At 35.2% G+C, this 24,398-nt stretch overlaps 1 protein-coding gene across 1 annotated transcript in view; it reads left to right on the forward strand.

The window, feature by feature from the left end:
* Positions 1-21,449, forward strand: part of LOC104148832 (sodium channel protein type 5 subunit alpha-like) — a 40,186-nt gene extending 18,737 nt beyond the window's left edge. The window contains exons 13-24 of the mRNA XM_068934176.1: positions 1,140-1,589; positions 3,075-3,197; positions 4,978-5,089; positions 6,163-6,317; positions 8,205-8,378; positions 9,811-9,948; positions 12,855-13,109; positions 13,919-13,972; positions 15,007-15,148; positions 17,034-17,134; positions 17,713-17,977; positions 19,474-21,449. Coding sequence (XP_068790277.1) covers positions 1,140-1,589; positions 3,075-3,197; positions 4,978-5,089; positions 6,163-6,317; positions 8,205-8,378; positions 9,811-9,948; positions 12,855-13,109; positions 13,919-13,972; positions 15,007-15,148; positions 17,034-17,134; positions 17,713-17,977; positions 19,474-20,624 — 3,120 coding nt within the window. The 3' untranslated portion in view covers positions 20,625-21,449. The remainder of the gene's footprint in view (positions 1-1,139; positions 1,590-3,074; positions 3,198-4,977; positions 5,090-6,162; positions 6,318-8,204; positions 8,379-9,810; positions 9,949-12,854; positions 13,110-13,918; positions 13,973-15,006; positions 15,149-17,033; positions 17,135-17,712; positions 17,978-19,473) is intronic.
* The last annotated feature ends 2,949 nt before the right edge of the window (positions 21,450-24,398 follow it).

Consider the following 24,398-nt stretch of genomic DNA (forward strand, 5'->3'; position numbering starts at 1 on the left):
CTTTTTTTTTCTTTCTTTCTGTCCCTCCCTTTTGCACACAAGAGGTAACCACTAGTTAAAATATTCAAAATGATTCCTTCTAGCCGAAGCATAGAAGTGCAGTGCCTTTGTTAATTAGGTGTCTGCTTTTTTATTTTCTTTTGCTGAGAACAAATAACCAAACTGCTCAGTGCTTGTAATGATTACTGACTTATCCTTATAGTATCAACAGTTTACAGTGCTCAGGTTTTTTGACCTGCACGATTTATACTACTTATACTGGATGATATGAGCTGTTTTCTTCTTGTCCATGTCCATGTTCTTTCTTTCTCAACTTGCCACAGTCTTTTGCCCTTAAGAAGCATTGCTGCGTTGTGTTTTTAAAGGTTCTAACTATATCAACCCTTTCTGTAGAGAATCTGTTAGAAAATATAGTACAAATTCATAAAAGACAAGAATAAGTTCCCAAGAAACTATCTAGTCTGTTTCTGTCTCCCGAGATAGGATCAGTTATGCCTTTGTCAGTTCTATTTTTAAAAGTCTCCCTATACAATCTTTTTGTTACTCTTCCCCCTAGAAAGTTTTTCCATAAAACACAGCCTAAATCTGCCTTAATGTGTTTAAATTCATTACATTTTTTTTCTGTCCCCAGTAGCCATGTCTTTTTTTCCCTTTCTTCCCAAGAATCTCAAACTTTCTAGGCAATTTCAAAATCTTGATATACCTTTCTTTTCAAGGAGGTACTTTGGTAAAAATACCATGAGCATTCTTTCTCATCCATTACTTTCTGGAAGAAGATGTTTTTTCCTTTGCTTGGTTTCTTGATCTGTAGCAAATAATTGTTTGGTGGTGATGTTACTAAATTTTTTTTTTCCCCACTGCTTTTCAACAGATCTACCTCCCTCTTACATTATAGATATCAGAGCAAGTGAAAATATCTTTGATATACCCCAAACCACGCTTCATGCATTCATTTTTCTTCTGCCTTTCCTTCCTGAAGGAGCTGTACCATACTGTGTTAATATTCCAATATGACATAAAATACTTTTATTATAGTGATTGAAAAAAGTGTTTGAGATTTTTTAACTAAGGAAGGTTTTTTGAAATGTTATTTCTGTTAGAAGCAGTAGTGCCTCCAACTTGATTTGAATTGTTTTTAGGTGCTCAACCTATTCATCGCGTTGCTGCTGAGTTCATTCAGTACTGACTCTTCGATGGGACAAGAGGAAACTGCAAAAGAGACCAAATGTCAGATTGCCATTGCTCAGATTCACGAGGGCCTGCAGTCTCTGAAGCACAAAATTTTGGATCATTGTGGCAAAATAATGAAACGAAGTCTCAAAACAACAACCAAAAGGAAGACTGTGGTGAAAATTTCTGCCAAAGACCTAGAGGAAAATAACCATGCCATGGCAGATATCACAAAGGATGTAGAAAACTATTGCTTTGACATTGGGTGTTACAATAATAAGGAGAATTCCTCAATGACAAAGAAATATGAAGAATTTTTAATGAACCGTACCTCTGTTCCCATTGCAGTAGCAGATGATTACAGTGATGAAGATGATAGTGAGCAGAGTGGATGCACAGCAGTGGAATACAGAAAATGGGTAAGAAATATTAATATTTTAAAAATTTTGTGTAGCTTGCATCTGCGAATATAATTTCCAAGACTCAGCAGTAAACTTCATCCCTTCTATTTTTCCATTTCTAGTGTTTTGTTTGCTTTGTTCTTCTAGTAGCTTCAAAATGCAGGAGCTGTCAAATAGTCTCAATTATTCAGTAAGATGTTGACTATGCTCACTTTCACCATTCAGCTCCCTGATAGCAATGTTCTGTCTATTTTGTTTCCATTTATTCCTGTCAATTGCTAAATGAACTTTGGTCAAGATAGACATTTATTTTTTTAAATGTCTTTTGCCTTACATATGGAATCTATATTTCTTAGTGTTGTAAAATCCCTTGTTTTCTGTGATATTTTGCATTCCCCGTTTTATCTCTTGATGTTATTGCTTTGGGCAGAATTACTGTCAGGATTTAGACACTTAAATATGGATATCTGTATACAGATTTCTGTATGTGAGTAAGGCATTTAATTTGATAGTCAATGGTAGTAAATAAAGGGGCAGTTCATTTGCCTTAACACAGACACTCAGAGACATTTAAGATGCTTCAGGTATCTGTCAAATCCACATGGGACCGACAAATATGACACAGAAGCTATAGCAGCTCTTTCTGGCATCTGGAAGCCAGGGGTATGTAGAGACAGTTCAGATGGCACTAGATATCAGCCACAATTAGTAAATTACTCAATTTAGGTATATTAATCTCAAAATGAATCCCATCCTTTGTGCTTGAGACAGCTACCCAGACATAGATGCCTAGTGTCATTTAGGATGCCCAGGAGTATCCCATATGGCTTACTACTGCAGCTCCAAAAAGGCACCAGTCTTCTATAGGTCCTTTGATATATTCAACTATACCATGTGTATGTCTTAGATACCCTCAGGTATCCCAAAAGACACCAAGCATTTCTGGATGAGTGACTGAATGAACACCTTTGCGCTCTCACTGCGTTCAGTGTCCCTTGCTGCATGTCTGTATTGCTTGTATGTCTCCTGCTTTTGCACTTCATGCTTTCTCCCTTCTTGTCTTCTTAATTATTTTTTCTTTACCCTATTTTTGTTCCTTTTATTACTTCTAATGTGAAGTACTTTTAATAAAATGGAATTTTACCTGATTACCTTCCTTTGAGAAGGGTAGTGTTTCTTAATGAACAGTAACCTAGGATTATATGATAGCAGAAATGTCAAAAGCAGATGCTATTTTGGGTTGAATTTTCATATAGCCAGTGTGTAGTGGACTACTGGGATTCATTTCCTATGTTTTTCATCACAAGGGGACTGTAGTATTTGAAATTGAGGAAAAAATCATTCTTTTCCAGCTTTTTTAGGGATAGTCATTTCATTTTCTATGAAAATAAAAATATTCTGAACTTTTTTTGAATGCTTTGGATTCTGTTAAGGAAATTTGACTGTAAGAATGACCCTCAGAAAAGAAGATGTGGAAAATAAGTTTATTTGTATTATTTCAAGCAGGGAGACCAATTAAGACATAGAGCACGGTGCGAAACCTCAAGTGATTGCAGTCAATTGCCTGAGACTTTTGAAATCGTGAGTGACTTTTCAGAAATGCAAGAAATTAAAGAGCAGAAAGAGGTAAGCATGGTTTCTGTCATCTTTATGAATATGCTAGACCTGAAAATTGTTCCAGTAGTTCTCTCTTTCAGCAACAACAGGACAAATGGGGGGTTTCTAAACAGTAGCAACTATAATCAATGTGGAAGACAGTGTATCTCTCTAAAGTAAATAATACTTTAGAATGTGGAAGTTTGTGTCTCAAACATCCATGGCTACCAGCGTAACTTAATATATGATTTTGTACAAAGTGAGTCAAAAAGAATTAATCAAGAAGCACTCTTTCTTGAAGTGCATCTAGTATGTGCTATTTGTTTTTATGGCTAACTTCTTTTGCTGCTAACCTTGGATGTAAAACTTTGTTCTGCTGAAATGGTTCCCAAAACAACCATATATTTTCTGATCTAGAAACTTAGTTTATTCTAATACAATACATTTCCACATAAGAAAAGGTGAAGAATTATGGTTCACCTCCAAGTGACCCAGAAAATTAAATGGAAGTTCAATGACTGTCTGGATTACTACCTCCAAGAAGCAAACAACTTTAATATTCAACTCTTTTTAGTACAGTTGCCTAAACTTTTATTTAGTCTAAATTACGGCACTTTGTTATATTAGGTATAAGTTTAAAAATATTAAAATATCCATAAATTTAGACCATTACATTTTCTATGTGTTGAAGGTTTCCTGCAGAATTAAGTTAGCATAAACCAACATGATAATCAAAAAAGGCAGTCCTCTCTTACCCTGGCTTTTCATTCCTATCCTCATGCCATCCCTTTCCATGTCACACAGGGCACTTACACTTTTTAGCTGAAAGATTACTTTCTTTTTTTTTTTTTCTTTCCATTTTAGTTTTATAGGTGTGTAGGTTATTTACCAGTGACTACAGTTATTCGAAATCTGCATTTCTTTCCTGCCAGCCTTTCCCCTCTTAAAACCTTTCCAGATATGGTCTGTATCTTTGCAAAAGAAAAGGGAATTGGAATGGCATGAGGCAGAGTGAAGCCTCCCACTGTAGAGATTACAAAAGGAAAAGTTAAAATTTCTAGACTCAAGTGAGGGAGTGCATATGCACCCATAGCATGAATGCATCTGTATGAAGGTACATGATTACTCATGTACATAATTTTGATTCTAAATAAGCAGCTTCTCTTTTTTAAGATGTGTTGTATATGCACATAAACATGTTTAAGGATTTTTATAACCTGCCCTTCTGTCTTTCTTGTAAGAAATGTGAGTAGAGCTCTACATATCAGTGCAGTCTGCATTTTGCAGCCTGTACACTTGATACTAACCAGATTAAAGAACTCAGCCCTAAGGACACCCACTTTTCCACTACTGAGATGCCTGAGCACAAACAACGTGGAGAACTATGTCCTTAAGGGACATGGAAGCAATGGAAGCAACACATTTCAGCAAAAGATTATAAAAATTCTTTTCAGAAGAAATCGAGTGCAGATAAACCTAAGTATATTTATAGCCTAATTAAATCTCTTCTAAACCTTTTCTCCCACTGCCTAGAAGTCCAGTGTAGAAACCTAGAAGAAATCAAAAAAAAAAAAAAAAAAAAGGAACTTACCAAATCATAGCTGTGGAATCAAAGAATAGGGAACAGCTCTGGTTTTTGTAACCTTATTTTAGCAATTCAGCACCACTGAGATGATTTATGCCCTACAGATCATTTTTTCTCTTTTTTTTTTCTTTTTTTTTTCTATATATAAATTCCATTTATTTTGAATCTGGTAGCCTTATTAAGGAAAAATGAATAAATTCTCTTCTTTGTTCTTGTCCTATGCAGAAACTTGATGTTGGTAGTTATTCTGAAGCCAGCACTGTGGATCCAGTTATTCCTATGGAGATATTTTCCCAGGCTAAAAAGCCACAGATACCTAAGGACTGTCTTGGAGAAAGTAAGAATCTATAATTCATCACAATGACAGTAAATAAGCCACTATAACATTTCTAAATTGGCAGAGACTGTTTACCTGAGGCACTTGTTTATACACATAAAAACTCAGGCAAATATATATGAAGCCAGTGTACAACTGGAGTAAGATTCTGAGATTTGAACACAGGCACTTAGTCCCCTATGAGATGCCTTCGAATACCCAAGACAACTGCATGGAGCTAGCAGAAATGACTGAGGAGCTGTAGGATATCACAGAGAGCCTGAAATAACTCTAAATATGTATTTAGGATGCTAAATCTCATCCTTGGAACGTGATTCAGTCATATATTAAGACGTGAGAATGACGGTGTTGATATATGAGCTGGAGCACTTACTCAGAGCACTTCTGAAGGACCAGCTGGAGGTCAGTCAGGAAAAGTATTGGGACACCTAATATTTAAATGACACTTGAGTCCTATGTTTAGACAACTGAATATGTCTGAGCTCCCAGTGTAGTGAACAAATATCCAGTCAATACAGCTAAGGGCAGTCAAAGGACTATACAGTTCATCCTAAAACAGACATGTACATTTCATCACTTGAATGGATCCTTAGACTCCATTGACTTTAATGGTTCAATCCTATTGCCTTTACAAGAAAAGAAGTGTGTAAATACAGAGAATTTAGTAGTAATGTCTCTGCTGTGCTAACAAGTGATGTAATCAGTAACAATAATACTTCATAAAAGCACTAGAAAGCGAATATTTCTTTTCAAAAAAAAAAGAATAAATGCAGAGAATAAAACCAGCAAGCTTTGTAAACAGAAGTAATAGCTTTTTAGATGAAATCCCTGCAGAAGGGCATGTGTACACAAAAGCTTCTTTGTTTTTTCCAAGTATGAATTGGTCTGTTGCCTGCAAATTTTATCTTTTCTATCTCCTTAGAATATTTTATCCACAGCAACACTACCACTTGGGTAAAACAGCACATTCTCCATATACTCCACAGAAGCTCATTTTATGATGTCTTGTGCTTTTAAACTTGCCTGGCTCCACGTTTTCTATGGAACCTATATACTGTTCTCTTTCTTTTCAGGTTGTGTCCAACATTTTCCGTGTTGTGTAGTGGATATCACTACATTTCCAGGAAGTGCTTGGTGGAAATTTAGAAAAACCTGCTACAGAATTGTTAAACACAGCTGGTTTGAAAATTTTATCATTTTTGTGATAATATTGAGCAGTGCAGCACTGGTAAATTTAATTTATTCTCTCAGACTTTGAACTAAGGGGCATAAGCAAAGGAAAAGAATCATGTTATTCTATTGCATTTATTTCGTCTCTTCCTCTTTCACATTCCTTTCCTCAAGGATAGATAAAAGTATAATAAACTTACCCTTACAAGTTGTAAGGCTTTCCCCAGTTGGAGAAGTAGCAGAATATTTAAATGTATAGAATTATTGCCTTCTTGATAGTTCTTCATGGAATTACTTTGTGTGCTTAATTAAGAGACTAAGCCAGAGTCTGAAATTACTTAGGAAAGCTTTAAAAAAAAGATGTACCTCCGAATTTATAAAACAGATTAACTACTCGATAAAAACAGATTTAAAATCATACAAGACTATGAGAATCTAAAACTGAAAATGTCTATAACTGGCAGGGTGACTTTATCTTTAATTACAGCTCTAATTACATCTATTTTTACTGAAGAATAAGGGAATTTTTTTGATGTGCAAGCATACTAAGTCTAATAAAAGTAATTTGTTTAATAAAAATTACATAGTTTAGAAAAAACATAACCAATCAGTTTGAAACCGGACCTATATAGTAGATATGAGAATTTTCCAAATAAAATCTGTTCTGTGTGCATGAGTTTTAAGTTGAACAATGAACCATAAAATCGAACTTTCTGCTCTAAACTTTCCATGGCAAAAAGCTCCATGGGAAGTCCCTGGGACTGCAGTGAGTGCTCCTCTATACCCATGTGCAACCACAGTGAAATGAGGAAGGAATTTCAGTCATTTTTTACTGTACTGTAGGACCTAGCCAATTTGAATACGAAAATAGTCGCTTTACACATACAAAATAACAAAATAATAATGATTTCTGTTCATCAAAGACTTATTGTGGCATTAAGAACTTTCACATTACTAAGATGCTGTTGTCATCTAGCAAAAATATTCTATTTTCTGTTTATTTATGAGATTTTTTGATGATAGGAAGTTTCCTGTAAATTAAATGAAAGGATATTCTGAGAAAGAATGCATAGAAAAGTGTATGGTGAGTACTCAGAGCAAGAGAAGAGTTTAGTAATTAGAAGTCTGAAAGAGCATCCCTGCTAATGAATGGGTGAGTTGATTAATGGATGTAGATCAAGGTAACAAGATTCTTAGGTTGCCAAGGTTAAGCAGAGAAAGAGACAATGCTAATTGTCAAGCTTTCTGAGAAAAAAATTAGGAAACGGGAAATAGGATTTTGTATGCGAATGCAGTGGTGTGCCTCCTATAGTTCAATTAGCAATTCTGTGGATACAGTGACAGCTTTGTTCTGTAGACATTTATCTTACCTGTAGCACAACTGAATGGCCACTGCTTCAAAGATCACATAGTTCCAGAAATGGTATTACTGCTTTCTTACAGCGCAAAGCAGGAGTGCGTAGGTTCTGCCAGACTGGTGGTAACTACACATAGGAGTGTCTCTGCTCCCTGTTTTGTCAGTAGGAACATAAAACAGGAACATAACAGTGATTTTATGTGATTTTATTAATTCAGATCTCACTGGATCCAAACCCTGCTTATGCTCCTACTCCCCTTTATCAGTGACCTATTACATTGGGCTTAGCATGTCATAGTTTCAGGAGAACAAATCAGGTCTGTTATAATGCCTGAATAAACATCTTCTCCCAAAGCACTGGGGACACGCCACAGCAACCCAAAGTATGTGCTTTTTGACCAATCTAAAAATGAGACTAGTTATTTCACAGTTTAGTTTTTAACTTCTAAACATAAAAACTAAGTGGAAATTTCCTGTAATTTATTGTGAGATTGTTATAATAAACCAAACTGTACCTTCTTATACCATTTGAAAATAATTTACCCAAAAACTACTGAAAGGCTTAATTACTGAATTCTAAAATTCCAGGCATTTGAAGATATTTACCTTGAGAAAAGAAAAAAAGTTAAAATGCTCCTAGAATATGCAGATAAAATATTTACTTACATCTTTTTTATGGAGATGCTTCTGAAATGGGTGGCTTATGGCTTCCAAACTTATTTCACAAATGCCTGGTGTTGGCTTGACTTCATCATTGTATGTGTAAGTATTATATTGAACTTGCCTTATGTCTTAAATTTTGAGATTTACTGTATAGAGAACTCCATGCATAATCAGGTTACGAATGAAAGCAAGCGTAAAAGTTTCCAAAAGCTGAAAACAACTGCAGTCAAAACAGACTGAACAAAAAATGTAAATGGCAGTTACGTGTAACAGGTTACTTAAGAAAATTTTACTGAATACCGCTATCATTGAGGACCATGTTGGTTATAAAAACCTTTTCCAGTATAGAGAATGCAATTAGCAATCAAAAATGAAACTAAGATACATCAATTAACATAGGAAAATGTGAAGCTGCTGGCAGCTTCAGCAGTTAGTAGTAGAAAAAACTAGAGCTGCTTGCTTGAAGAAGAAGAAATTTAGATGGTAAAGGGAATATAAAAGTATTGTTGGAAAAAGCATTTGCCAGAGAGTTGAAGAGGTAAGAATGTATGTTTCGCTCTGCAACAGAAGCAATCCTAACGTAAAGAGAAATGGTGAAATCATCAACAGAGAGATAGATGTGATACAGTGTTCAATATATATTTATTCTGGGTTCAGAAAAAGTTAAATAATATAATCTTGTCAGATAATAATGTAATGTTTTTTTATTTGTCAACAATGCACTTGGAATATACGGAAAAGAATCTACTGCTAAATATTTTAAAATAAGCATATCCAAATACCTGGTTTCCAGGAATGAGAAGGTAGCTATTCCCTAAGCAGTCTGAATTGTTTAGCATTGAGAGTTTTGAAGTACTCAGTGCTTCAACAGAAAAATGTAATACTAAGACAATTTAAAAAGAATGAATAGCATGACTCTAGCAATTATAGTTCTGTAAGTTTAATAGCATCCCTGATTAAAACAGGGGAAGAGCATGAAACTATGCAATGGCTAGGCAATGAGACAACAAATTCAAATCGGAAAGAGGATGAAAATTATGAACAATGAAAAAAGCTAATTATTCGAACCATTTACTAATATTTGTTGTTCATTTTCTGTTGTGAAGATTTAAAATCATGATTGGATGTTTTTTCCAACACCAACAAGGTGGTGTATTTCCACCTTAGCATCTTAAGTTATAGTCATGATAAGGAGTTACTGGAAACCCTTCTGAGACCAGTTATACAGACAATGAGACTAATTTAAGAGAATAATTCTTTCTGGCCTTGTAGTCTTTGAAATTACCATCGTTACTAATTTGATTGTTTTACTAACGTTTTAAGATATATAAACTGATTGTGAAAAAAATGGAATGAAAGAATTCCATTATTCAAAAAACATCAGAACAGAATAAATTAGAGGTATGTTACAATTAATTTGAATTAGTGGTCAAAAATAATGTAACATTTAGCCTGTGATTGTCTACTGTCACAAACAAAATGAACTTTTATATGCCATTTAATAATCTTAATTTCAATTCAATCAACACAGCTTTCATTTGTTTCCTGGGGGCTAAAATCTGTTTCCCAAGACACATCACTTTGTTCCCGTGGCAGTGCCTTGAAATCTCTCCGAACACTCAGAGCCTTGAGGCCTCTACGAGCTTTATCTAGATTTGAAGGGATAAAGGTAAGGATGTGTGTGTGTGTGTGTGTGTATTTCATAATAGCTGCATTTGAAGTTCTTATTATGAAACGCACAATTTGAGTCTCTTGTTTGGGATGTGAAATAGCATTGAAATGATTCAGATTTCCTACTTACATTGTGTAGTTGTTAGTTTCAAAACATTTTCACAAGAGATTTACAGATACAAATAAAATAAGGAAATTATAGTGTAATGTCAACATTGTAATGTCAACATTCTTCCATATTTCTACAGTTTCAATAAGAAGTGTAGAACAAATTAAAACAGATTTCTGTATAGGATTGTACTTTTCTGAAACCTAGCCTTTGTTTTAACTTAGGCATGGAAAATTCTTCTGCAAAAAATAAATATAATTGAAAAAATAGGATCAATTTTTAATGATTTATCAATAAAGTAGAAGCTATATGTGTATTTCCTACATGAAACAAACTCGCACAAAAGAGTTTTAATATGAGGAGGAAACCCATATTGTGAAAGTTATTCAGGACACCAATACTCATGGCATAAGAAGTCTAGTGACTACAGTCTTTTCTTAATTTTTTCTCATTGCCTGAGGCAGAAAGCTGGGAATGAGAAAAATTGATTCAGTAGTTCTTTGCTTCAACTGAACCTACTCAATTTTTTTGTAACTCCTTTTCAAAACTCCCAGTCTTTGGACTACTGTGATTTTATCTACTCCTCTCGACAATTTTCTCTAGTCAGACTCCCTACTCAAAAGCCAAATTTCAAATTCTCCTGGGTGGATTTAAAAGATAACAAACTCCAAGTCATATCAGTCCTTTGCATCCTTAAAAAATCCTTTGCATCCTTAAAAAGGATGAGATTTTCTTAATAGGAGTGAGGATTATCTAACCTACCATTAACAACTGCAGGCATCTTGCTCTGAACAGGTTATTGCGAATCTTTAAATTCGACGTGGAGAAGCAGGAAGTGCTATAATGCAATTCATCTGACCTGTTGTAGATCATGGAGTGTGATGAGATGCTAACCTTAGGTTCCAGAAAGGATATGGAGGCCATGGCTTCCTGGAAGCCATGAAGGACAAGAAACTGATTAGGAACAACCAGCATGGATTTTTGAAGGGCAATATTTGCCTCACAAATCTGATTGTCTTCTGTGAAGAGATGACTGACTCTGTGCATGAGGGAAGAGCTAGTTGTGGTCTCGTATTGGTTGGGCATGGTTTGAATTGGTGGACTATAAGGTAGATGGAAAACTGGCTGAACTGCCGATTCAAAGTACAGAGATAACAGGATGAAGTCCAACTGGCCGCTGGTTACTAGTGGCATCCCATAGGAGTGAGTACTGGGGCCAGTACTGTTTAACAACTTTGTTAACAACCAGAACAGTGAGGTAGAATTCACCCGCAGCAAGTTCACAGATGATGCCAAATTGTGGGGCAACAGTCAATACACTATGGGGCAAGGCTGCTCTGCAAAGAGAGCTTGACAGATTGAAGATATAGACTGCAGAAACCTCATGAAGTTCAGCAAAAACAAAGTCCTGCATGTGAACCAGAACCACCACATGTGACTGTATGGACTGAGGGCTCATTGTCTAATGAGCAGCTTTGCAGAAGAGGATCTGGGATGGACAGCAAGTTGAACGTGAGTCAGCAGACCGCCGTTGCAACAAAGGCAGTTTGCCACATACTGGGCTGTATGAGCGGAAGTCTAATCAGCACATCAAAGCAATTGACTCTTTTCTCTTTGGCACTAGTGAGACTGAATCTGCAGTGCTGAGTCTAGTTTTGGGTTTCTCAGTATAAGAAAGATACTAACTTACTGCAGAAAGTCGAACGGAGGACCACCAAGATGATCAGGGGGCTGGAGAGGAGAGACTAAGAAATTTGCACTTGTTCTGCCTGCAGAAGAGAGGATCTGATTGTTGTCTTTAACTACTTATCTCCTCTGTAGCCTCCTGCTAAAACTAGATTTTTCTCATAAGCCTACAGTGATAAAGTCAGAGGCAACAGACATGAGTTGGCAATAAGGGATGTTCTGATTAGATATTGGAGAAAAAAAATGACAGCGAGTGTGGATAAAATTGGAGTGGGTTGACCAGAGAGGCTGTTGAATCTCCATGCTTGGAGAAATTCAAAATTATTTTAAACAAGGCCCTAAGCAACATATCAAGGGTGGCCCTGTTTTGAGCAGGGAATTGGAACAGAAGAACTTCAGATGTGCCTTCCAATATGTATTATTCCGTGTTTCTAGTATACGTATATTATCCAAGCCCAAGATAAGAAGCTCAGAATCTTTTCAGAATGAAACATCTCTAGAGAGACATTCACCATGCCCCAGAGAGTGATGAAAATACCAGAGAGTGATGAAAAGAACCTCAAAAAACCCCATAAATTAAGGAAATGTGCTGACCAAAATGACTCAGTCTTCCTTGGAAACCAGACTTCTCTACTTCTTCTGCTGTGTGCAGTCAACTGCAGACAATTACCAGGTTAGGTTCACTTTCTTATCGAGGGCAAGTTGTGGCTCTTTCTCGCAAAACTCCTCTAAGATAAAATCTTGGATTATTTGTGGCATTGTAGTAAATGTAGGTCATGTTACTCATTCTTCTATACCCACTTTTTAGAGTCCTAATCTACTACAAACTCATTTTTTATATATATTTCCTCAGTCCAGGGAGTATTCTAGTTGCCATCTGCTTTACTTCCTTCCACAAAATGGCAAGGTAGATTCCATACAATTACAGGATAAGCTTGAGGTTAAGCTGAAGGCTGTCTTTAAATTGGTCATTTACTATTTTCTATGTGTGAGAATCTGCTATAGACACAGAAGAAGAAAAAACATATTTTTAAAGTCGTTTTCTAGGAAGGTGTTCTATTGAATGTTTATAATTCATGCAGCCTTTCCATTCATTTCATTTATTTAAGGTTGTTGTGAATGCACTCTTGGGAGCTATCCCCTCAATCTTGAACGTTTTGCTCGTCTGTGTTGTCTTCTGGCTCCTATTTAACATCGTAGGAGTACAGCTACTTGGAAAAAAATTTTGGAAATGCACGCTCAAGGCTGGAAATATCAGTCTGATTAATAACAGAAGTGATTGTAATGCCTATGGTGGAACCTGGGAGAATGGTCCTGTAAACTTTGATCATGTTGGAATGGGATACTTGGCTCTTCTCGAAGTGGTAAGTTCTATAAAAACACGCTAAGTTTTGTTTTCTTCAAGAACATGTATTGAGCAGTCCTGCAATAGGACACCACTGTTGCTTGTATTTATCTTACTAAAAATGGAGATTTTTTTAGTTTACATAAATATTTTTATACATATAAACTGCTCAGTTCCTCCTAAAGAACACTTTAGTACCTGCGACTTTGTGTTAAAATAAAGCACTTTGTTTTATGCCTTTTCAGTTTTCTTTTTCTTTTGATAAGCTTGCTAAGCCTGAAATAGTCTGCATGTTACTAAATTTAAAATTCTCGTTTTCTTTAGAGTAAAAATCAGTTCCAAACTGGATGAGAGAGAAAATACCTACTGCAGTTTATTTATAATTCTGTGTTTTCTTATTATCTAAGTCATGAAATATTTGGATGCTAAGGTATTGATCTTCCTGATACCATTATAAGGGGGGAAGTCACTTTTTATGGTGCCTGCTCTCCCTCTGTCCTATCTAGTTGTAATTTTTTGCTCTATAGCCTCCAAAATATTATAGAATCCTGCAGAGTTGTTAACAACTGCAGGCAGAATCATTTTCTATTTGCCTTAGAATTTATTTTCTTTTTTTAGAATATATTTACTAATTAAACTGAAACTTTTCCTGTTGTTTATTAACCTCTAGTGAGCCATACTTCCAAACAGATCTTCAAAAGTGATGCACGTTTTTAATAGCACATTGCTCGCTTTTGCAGAACTCTTAACACATTTATATTTGCTCTACATAATCTTAATTTTAAACTTTTAAAGTTTTGTTTCAATGAGAATGCAATTTTTTTCCAGGCAACCTTTAAAGGTTGGATGGACATTATGTATGCAGCAGTGGATTCACGTCAGGTACATCATTAAAATGAAATGATCTTCTTTTACCTTTTTTTTTTTTTTTTTTTTACCCTTTCTTCTTTCCTTATTTTTCTTTTTAATCCGTACAGTTCCTTTTTCAGTTTCTTCTGCAATATCAGGTCAGAAACATTAGCAAATGAGTTAGTGAACCAATAGCCCTTGGAACAGTAAATATCTGGAAGTTAGACTAAGGAAAACATAATTAAAATAGACTATTCCATACAGAAACCTACTATATGAAAAATACTAAAGGCAAGATTCTGCAATTTTTTTACAAGTCTGTATTAGGAATAGAGTTCAGAGAAAGGTCTTGGAGAGATTGTCCTTCTGAAGTAAATTTCCTTCTTTTTTAAATGCATACAGTAACAATAAAACTGCATGTATGTTTAGCAGTTATTTCTGCAGGTTTTCATCCCAAGTATTTGGTATACCTACTTTTTCTTCCCCGTTTCCATGTACTGCTTCTCACCCTCTTACTAAATAAAGTTCTATATGTTTTAATTTTTGTATGTTTGGTTTAATCACAGTCTTCTCTGATTCTCATTCATTTGCCTTTTCCGTATTCATTCAAGCACTATATGCTTTGAATATAGTGGCTAACAATTAAAAATGAGATTGTTCCTTGTACAGTTGATCACAGTGAGCTGGCTTTTTAAAATTGCCTCTTGTCTGGGTTATTGTTCGTGTGTATGGTAGTTCACCAAAATAGTTTAGCCTAAGCTAATTTTCTAATCTAGGCCTTCACAGCATTGCTTCTAATTAGAACCGATTTATATACTACTTAAGCTTAAGAATTTACTAGACCTTCATTTAGCTATATATCTTCATTTATAACTGTCTTTATAAATAATAATACAGTAGAAGGCAGTTGTTCTACTTGCACATGTAACTAAAGGTTTAAGCGTGTTTAACTAATCTGGCCCTCCTGATAATAAAAAGATCTATTATTATAAATTGGAAATGCCACAGCTGGTATTATCCTATTCTTACCAACATTGTTTTCTTGTTTTGTTTTTTGTTTTTAACAGAAAGATGAACAGCCAACGTTTGAACACTTCTTAAGCATGTATATTTATTTTGTGATTTTCATCATCTTTGGATCTTTTTTCATGCTGAACCTCTTCATAGGAGTGGTTATTAGCAATTTTAACCAACAAAGGAAAAAGATAAGTACTGCATGAACTAATTCAGGGTCTCTTGTAATACCATTTTTATTAAGTATATGCTAGTTTGACATCTAGATGTCTAACATTTTTAGATAAACTTTTAATCTAAATATTATTTTAAATTCCTCCAGTGAAAATGTTATGTAAAAGTTTTAAAGAGATAGAATAGAAATCTCTTAGCCAGCACATTCTTAGCCAGTGTTCACTATTTTTCTTCTGATCTTTTAGTAATTCACCTGCAAATCCTGTTTTCATGTCAAGCCCTTAATTCTTCCTGAGAAAGAGGACGGGGAGAAGGGAGAGGGCAGTTTTAGGGAAGAGAAGCCAAAAAAGTTTGTTATGTAGATTTTACTAAAGGAGAGTGAAATTCTTTTCTTTTTTGAAGATCCACATTGGAGAACAGAGCCCTTTTAGCTGAGAATAAACACCTAGCAAACATGTTAAGAATAATCAAAAACCATGACTGCTAACGACAGAGGTAGCCACTGCTTTCCTGGCAGAGAAACCTGAAAAGATTTGGCTAATGGAAACATCTTGTAAAACTGGCTTAACTTTAAAATTCCAGTCTCCGATAAAGCGCTCTTTACAGGTTAACTTGCTGGGGTTTATATAAATTTCTGCTATGAGATCCAAGCCCAAGATAAGGCCATCTAAAAATTAAAGGCTTCTTTAAGCACGTGAAGCACTGACTGCTTCCACTTTCCTCCTTATAATTAATTATTAAGTTCCCAGTGCTTTTTATTCAATAAGAAATTGAAGACAAAATCTTGGAATGGAAGACATAGTGAAAGCAAAGCCTTCACTAATATACTTCAGCTTCCTCATACCAGAAGATAATGCAAAGCGTCAAAAGACCTTATTTATTATCAAGCTTATTTTTTGATTGAATTCTCTCACTGATTCATTTAGGGACTTAAAACGGCCAGAATATCATAGGGAAGTGAGTCAATCAAACCGCTTGATTGGAATCCACTTGTAAATGAACAAGTTGCCTGTTGAAAAAATACTCACAAAAACTTAACAACAGGAGGTTTCCAATTTCAAGGTTCCAGTTTCAATTCTGCAAGACAGAATTGCTGTAGGAACAATTTAGTTATTTCCACAGCCTGAATTACACACCAAGTGTTAAAGAGCTACCGTCTGTCTTAGAAATAGATAGCAATAAAGCACACAAGAAATTCTTCTGCTCTCTGCATTTAAACAGAAAAAGAATGTGTAGGGGTGGAGGAACAACAGTCCAATTATAGTGAGATTAAATTAAAATTTCAGAGGTCTTGCTAGAGACATTCAAAGCGCAGATGCCCTACTGAACATGTTTATGTTACAAAATGCTGATCATTTAATGTTTTTATGACCAATGAAAGAGGCTGCTCATGAATACTTGGTTCTAAGTGATTGCTGAATAATACAGATGGAGTAGATGGTAGTAGAATGAGGACTAGAAATTCATTGTAAAGCAACTCCCATAGAACCTGGTCCCAAAGTGCTTATTCATAATCCTCTGTTTACTTGTTAGTCCAACCATATATTCCACCTTTCCCCAAAACATAAATTAAAAGTACTTACTTGTTGCTGAGACCATAAAGTCATTTTAAAAATATGAAATGGATTTATAAAAACTTTAGAAAGGCTCTCACAGTTGAGGAGACTGACTAAGGGACATTCACAAGACTTCACATACATGATCAAATCCTGATCAGCTCTTTGGAATGCTTCTTTTCAAAGAACAAGGGAAAAAGGAGAAATTCTGAGAGAACATTTTGTGTCTATGCTATCTTAGGTTATACTTATGACAGCTGTAAGTTACTTTTTTAAACGCATATGCTGATATTTCTTTAGTTGACTGCTTAAATTTAAAGTGAACAACAGTATTCTTTCTCTGTACTTAGGTGGAAAAGATTTATTTTTGACTGAGGAACAGAAAAAGTACTATAATGCACTAAAAAAGCTTGGATCCAAGAAACCTCAAAAACCCATCCCAAGACCATTGGTGAGACCATCCTAAAGCAAGTATGGTAGAAGACTTATAGATGGTGATCATATTTAAATCAAGCAGTCAGTCATCTGGATATGCACATAAAAGTTAAATACACAAAGAACTCATGATCTTGCTTATTACATACAGTACTCTTTACAGCTTACTCTCTTTTTCTTAATTCCATTTAATGCAGTCTTTATTTTGGGTATTAATTAAAAACAATTTACAACCTATTTAAGCCTATTCAAATTTGCAGCCTGTTCAATATTTATAAAAAGTTTTTATTGAGTATTTGCTATTCATATGATGATCTTGGTTACTTAAGCTGCATGATATTGCTTCTGCAACTAGATTGGATTATTGCAGGAGAGAATGAATAGTGATTAGTGCATGTCTAGTGGCTGTTACTCAGCAGAGTTTTGAGTGTTTCCTTTGAATGTCTAAAAGAATCACCTAAAAACACTTTTGGTCATTTATTGTTAATGTTATATTCTCTTCAGTTCCCCTGCTAGACACAAATTATTAATTAATATTTGAACCTAGACTGGATCTTAGAAGTAGCATTAATCAGTTGTTATCTCTCTCAACAGAATGTGTTCCAAGGATTTCTTTTTGATATTGTATCACACAAAGCATTTGACATTACTGTTGTGATTCTTATCTGTCTCAATATGGTTGTTATGATGACAGAAAATGAGAATAAAGACATCAGGAAAGTTCTTAATAATATCAACCGCTTTTTTGTGGCCATATTTACTGGGGAATGTGTCATAAAAATACTGGCCCTAAGACATTATTTCTTCACCAGTGGCTGGAACATATTTGACTTAGCTGTCGTGATCCTTTCACTAATTAGTAAGTATAAATTGTTATTAGAGCAGAGACTGTGTATTACCAATACTAAGTCAAAAGTCAATATGAAATAACCATTTATATATATTGAATAGACAAATTCTACATCCATTGCACTTTTCCAAACCATATTGTAAACCATATTTCCAAACCATTTTCTCCCTTATATATTGTGTTCCCTTCTGTTTTTGCACATAACCAAAAGATAAATGGATAGTTTTCAATTTTTTCATAGAAAAGTGAGACTTTTTACTGAGTAAGTAACAGAATAGCAATGTAATTTAATGTAGTAACATCATCTTTTCTAAGTCATTGTACTGTAGTCTTAATGATTTTATACCTTCAATTTACATGTGATCAGATTAACTGTAGTTTTCACAGTACAAGTAAATTCAGGTAAAAAATACATTTATTTGAAAAAATTGGAAACATTTATTGCATTTCCATTCCATTTAATAAGTCAGATTCTCAGGGCTGAGCTGGAAAGTTCAGGAAAAATTTAGTTGTCTTCCATCTTTTTAAATCTGGGCCCCTATTTGTGAATGTTGAAAGTGTTATTGAAACCAGCTTGTTTTTATTTTTCAAATTAGACTAGGTGTTTATCTATCAGTTTCTCCAAAAAGAGTCATATATGGTTTTAGTTTCTCGTACGGTGTTTTTGATTTGTGCTTCCTGTTCAGGCTTAGCATGTATCATAGGATAAAGAGGAGGACTGAGAAGAACAGCTAATCTGAGTTCTCTGCTTCCTCCTTAAACATGGTACCCCTGTGCTATCCCATGAAACTCAGAAGAATGCTGACTTCTTCTTAAGTCTTGTTTGTAGTCATTTACATTACTACTGTAGTGGTGAATGTACTATTTATTTTCTGATAGCAGGTTCATGGAATGAGGTGTGATGGAGAACTAATAGCAAAAGACAGTTTTCCTTTATTTTCTTCTTGCTGTTTTCTGGTATCATTCAAATACTAAGCATTGATGAAAGTCTCACGTTTATCACGTGGCTTGGGCCTGTAGAAGCAGCAGCAATCAGAAAGCAGCTAGGAGACAATATTAAGATTGATGCGCAAGCCACATAGCTTCCCGCACAGGAGTTGAATGGATTATAAAGGAGTTTTTAAAATAGTTGAGCAGTGAGTAGTTTTATACCCCAAATTACAGAAATTTGAGAACATGGAAGAGCATGTTCTTCCTTTCGGACAGGAGATTTTACAAAAGGATGCTGCTTTGTAAGACCTTTGTGTCATGAAAAATTTCAGAGTAGTTCTGTGCGTAATCTTGGTATTTCTTTAATTTTTAAAGGTATTCCATTTTATTTTTCTTTTTCTAAGCTCTTTTGTAAGCATTTGTAGTGTTGATGATAATGGTTTTTGCTGACAGCAGTATAATGTGATCAGTATTACTTTTAACACCTGAAGCATAGTATATAACAAAATACACATACATATGGAATTTTCATGAATATGATTTCACAAAATTTTGTTTTCTTTTTTGCTTCAAAGGTATTGGACTCTCTGAAGTCTTAGAATCTTTCTTCTCTCCTACACTTCTGAGAATTTTTCGTTTGGTGCGAATTGGCCGAATCCTGAGGTTAATTCGAAAAGCTAGAGGAATTCGAACTCTCCTTTTTGCATTACTGATGTCTCTTCCTGCTCTGTTCAACATTGGTCTTCTACTCTTTCTGGTTATGTTCATTTATGCTATTGTGGGCATGGCAAACTTTGCTTGTGTTAACTGGAAAGGTGGTATTGATAACCTTTTCAACTTTCAAACCTTTGATAGTAGCATGCTGTGTCTCTTCCAAATTACAACATCAGCTGGCTGGGATGGTCTTTTGAGCCCTCTGTTAAGCAGTCCTGATTCATGTGCTCCCAACTTAAATTTAACAAATAGAAAAGATATTAGCTGTGTAAGTCAGACAGTTGGCATTATATTTTTTGTAAGCTATATCGTTATATCATTTCTCATTGTTGTAAATATGTACATAGCCGTCATTTTAGAGAACTTCAGTGTTGCCACTGAAGAAAGCACTGACCCTCTCTGTGAGGATGACTTTGATATGTTTTATGAAGTCTGGGGAAATTTTGATCCTCAGGCAACACAGTTTATTGAATATTCCGCTCTTTCAGACTTTGCAGATGCTCTGGCAGAACCCTTACGCATTCCAAAGCCAAATACGATTCAGCTCATATCAATGGACCTCCCTATAGTTAGTGGAGATAAGATCCACTGCTTGGATATCTTGCTTGCTTTCACTAAAAGGGTGTTAGGAGAATCTGGGAACGTGGATGGTCTTGAATTACACATGGAGGAAAAATTTATGGCTGCGAATCCATCTAAAGTTTCCTACAAGCCAATCACTACCACGCTTAAAAGAAAACAAGAGGAGGTATCGGCTCTTATTATTCAAAGGGCCTTCAGGAGATATCTGATGCATCGTTCTTTGAAACATGCGTCTTTCTTATACCGCCTTAAACATTGTAACAGTGCTGTCTTTGAAGAAGCAATACATGAGAAGGAAGGTCTTAGTGCATTAATGCTTAATGAAAATTATGGTAGGAATCTAGATAAATCACAGACTACATCTTCCATATCTCTGCCTTTATTTTATGATGGTATTGCTGAAACAGACAGTGATAACGTGGAGACATAAAATTGCCCCCACCTGCAGCATTTTTGATTAAACTACTATCAGTTATTTTCAGTTTGAGAAAATCTTTTGATCCTAGAACATAATATTCTAAATTTACAATAATTATGGTAGACTTTAAGTATTGTTCAGTTTTGGAAACGCTCCTCAAAACAAGTAAGATTTAAAAAACTTTCTCGTAAACACGAAAGGAAAATCAAACCATGGGATTTTTTTCCTCAGCTACTGGAGTGGTGAGTTAATTTTACACTTGCCAATTTTTATATTACTTGATATTTCTGTGTTTATACAAAAACTCTATGCAAGATCAATTATAACTATAATATCATTAATAAACACACAAGGCTGTAGAACAATATATATCTCTTTAGAGATAAAGCCTGTCTTGTACAAATTAATTGAAAGTTTTAATGTAACGTACTTATTTATAGCAATGCATTGCCTTATGTTTGGTTTGAAAAATATTCTATTATTGTAGCAAAATGAAATAATTACTGCAATGGCTGTAAAGGAAATTACTCAAGACGACAGTTAAATATAATCAGACCCTAATTTTTAAGTTGTCTTCCTCCTGGAGCTTTTGGCAGGATTTATTCATGCTTAGGAATTTTTGAGCTGTCTTTACTCATGCTCCTAAATGGATTTAGCAAATCATACTTAGGTACCTGTGCCTGAAAGTTGTATATAACTTGTTTTCTTTATCATTCAGTGTATGAAAGCCATGGTGGTAATGATTATTAAAATAAAAGGAAATAGTGCAGGAGGTATGGTTTCCAGAAAATCTTGGAAATCAGTGTACATAAAATTTAATCATTATACTTCATCCAAATGTCATATAAAGTATTACTCAGTAATCTGCTTTAGATTTTGTAATAAATAATTCAACTACTTACGTATTGTTGTCTGCTTTGTGAGAGGCATCTTAGTCTTATCCTTCACTTTCTTTTAAGACATAATCTATTATTAGAGAGGTAGAACCGCAATAACATAATTTTTCAAAAATAGCTACCTGTTAGTACAAGAAAACTGAAAATGCCTTACTCGTAAAGGGTTCTAAAAATTAGAACCTTCAGGCTAAAAATAACAGGAACAGTAAGGTAATTACTTATTTTTTTAGTGTCATTTCTCTTATTAAATAATATTAAAATATGACCTCTACAGATATAGTTAAATGTAAGCTATTTGTAGGGCAAATAAGGGCATGTCAAAACTGACTCAAAGCAGAGTTAATGAGTTTAGATACAGGACTGTGCGAACTGGCTTTATTACTTCTGGAAACAGCTTGTTTTCAGAAAAAGAGTAAGGCCTGCAGATTTTTTTAGGTAACTCAGAAAGTTGTACTCAGCATGAGCAGCACTGGTCAGTGCACTGCAGAGAGGCTTGGTTGGCCTGCTTAGGAATGGCTCATGTCCAGCACTGTTTACTTTTGTACAAGTGATGCATAGTGATGCTTTTGAGGTGAAGCTATTTATTCTATTTGGTGTTAGCTGGAATGAGCAGTCATCTGTTCAGCAGTCGTGGACCATTAGGTGGCAGCATTTACTATGTTTTAAAATATGGCCAGTCTTAAGAGAAACAGATGTCAAATTTGTACACTTCACATCATATTAAATTAATTGTAAATAATGTAGGAAGTAATGACGTAGCTCACTTTTTTTCTGTCGCAGGCTCTAAGTTAGCCAGGGTTGTCTGTTGGTGTTTGATCCCTCAGTGTGTTCTATTCTTCACATATGACAGACTGACAGACCTTAATGCTTCATTTTGAAGTACTGCCTCCTGTTAACATCTGTCTTCTTACTCAAGCAAATCTTCCAGGAGGTAGTTTCAAGCATATTTCTATAGTAGCAGGAAATGTTTATTAGGAAAGATATACAAGCTTTGTCTTTGCGTACTGGAAAAGATGGAAAGACTGGAAGAGTGATATGAGAGAATTAAACTAATAATATTGATAAAATACTAGTATTTTTCTTAAAGCTAATCTGATCTTTACAATGTAAAATGATGTTACTCGGGTACCACAGCAAATGCTACATCCTAGTGCAGATTTAGAAAAACTTCAAAGATGAATGCCTTATTTCTTTTGTAGGGGCTATTAGGCAGAAACTTTGGACAAAACTGCACATGGCATAAACTTATTCATAGTAATTCTTTAATCTTAGAAACATGCAAAAGCACAGAAAATCGCCACAGTGCATGTTACAAATTCTGACCCAATCCTTTACAATTGTTTAAGCATTAAAGTAGCCGTGGCGCGCTATTGCAAGGTTGAAAGGAGAATGATGATATCCAGCCATTGTAGCTTCTTCATACTTGAACTACCCAAAAGCCAAGTCAGCTGCTGTGGCAACTTTGAATTTCTTTAAGGAGATCATATACTGAATAGCTAATTACAATGAACAGGTGAGAGTTTCTGAAAAATCTTGTATCTAGACACCATGAGTTCCTCCAGGTAAAATTGCCTGGACATAGGTGAACTTCTCATGGTGGTCATCCATGGTTGGAACACAGTGGAATAACATTCCTCTCCACTTGTGAGATTTGCGTCTTGAATCAGGGAACAGCACAAATAAAAGAATATTAAATCCCTCCACCATGCATGTGAAGCTACCAATGAACAAACAAGGACTAGCACCAGTGTAATATGTGTCAACATTGCCTCTTAATGATGGTACAGAACACTTCTATTTTAATTTATCAGTTGACCTAAGTAGAAATATTTAGCAACTGACCACTGGTAATTAAGGCTTTTCTCCTACTTTTATGATACCCCTGCATCCATGAAGAAAGGCTTTCTGGAAACTGGTCATTTCCTTTCTGCAGTTTTTTAGTCACTGCTAGCCTTGCAAGGTCTGTACCGTTCATTGTGTTTCTTCATGACTCAGAGAAGTACTGCGTATAGTTAAGTTATTCCAAAAGAAAGGTGCCAGAAACAGCATCTCATTGTTGTATCCTTTCCCTGAGCCTGCCAAAGGTTGCTGTTCCTGACAGGTATGTCATCTGCAACTTCAGTTTCCGGAGCCATCACCAAAGTGGAAATTCTGTGGCTTAACTTGAGAAATCTCTGCAGTTCATGTTATGCAGAAGACTAATAACAAGCTAATAACAAGACTGACTTAAACTTTAGTAAGCAGACTTTACAGGCTTACCTTTCAAAGTGGTCTCTCTGTCTTGCCCATCAAGAAAAGGTTCCACCAATTGTTTCGGAGAGATGGACAATAAAATGAGCCTAGTTCATGCAGAGGTACTCATCTTTTTTGTTCCGCAGAACATGGACTATCTTTGACATGAACACCTTAGCTCCCTACTCCCAGAGAATCTGTGATCAGTAACATCTACTCCAGCTATTAGTTCCATTGTGGAATGATGCTTTGAGGAGCTGACTACATGTGTTGTGGTTACTGAAACCGAGACCTGATTCTCCGAGCATATTGCTATCCTTGCATACATGATCACCAAGTTTTGAGCAGGTTTCACTCCAGTGGCTGCCTTTGTGGTTTCCCAGTCTTCTTTTTACTGTTTAGCATAAGCTTAATGTACTGTCTACTAATTCCGTGTGATGGAAGCCCTTGGAAGCACTGCCTACTGCAAGCCAAAACTTATGCGAATGTTAGCTATCTTGATTTTTATGGGGAGATAGTCATGTGGAAGGCAGAACTATTTGCCTTACTTTTTTCATCTCTCCCTCTGCCTTTCTTCTCATATCTGCACAAAGGAGATGGTTTCTTCAGGTCATTTATAGGTTTGGATTTTTGTTATTGTTTTTTTATGGTTATAATG

The sequence above is a fragment of the Struthio camelus genome, chromosome 2 (genome assembly GCF_040807025.1).
Source record: "Struthio camelus isolate bStrCam1 chromosome 2, bStrCam1.hap1, whole genome shotgun sequence".
Classification (NCBI taxonomy): domain Eukaryota; kingdom Metazoa; phylum Chordata; class Aves; order Struthioniformes; family Struthionidae; genus Struthio; species Struthio camelus.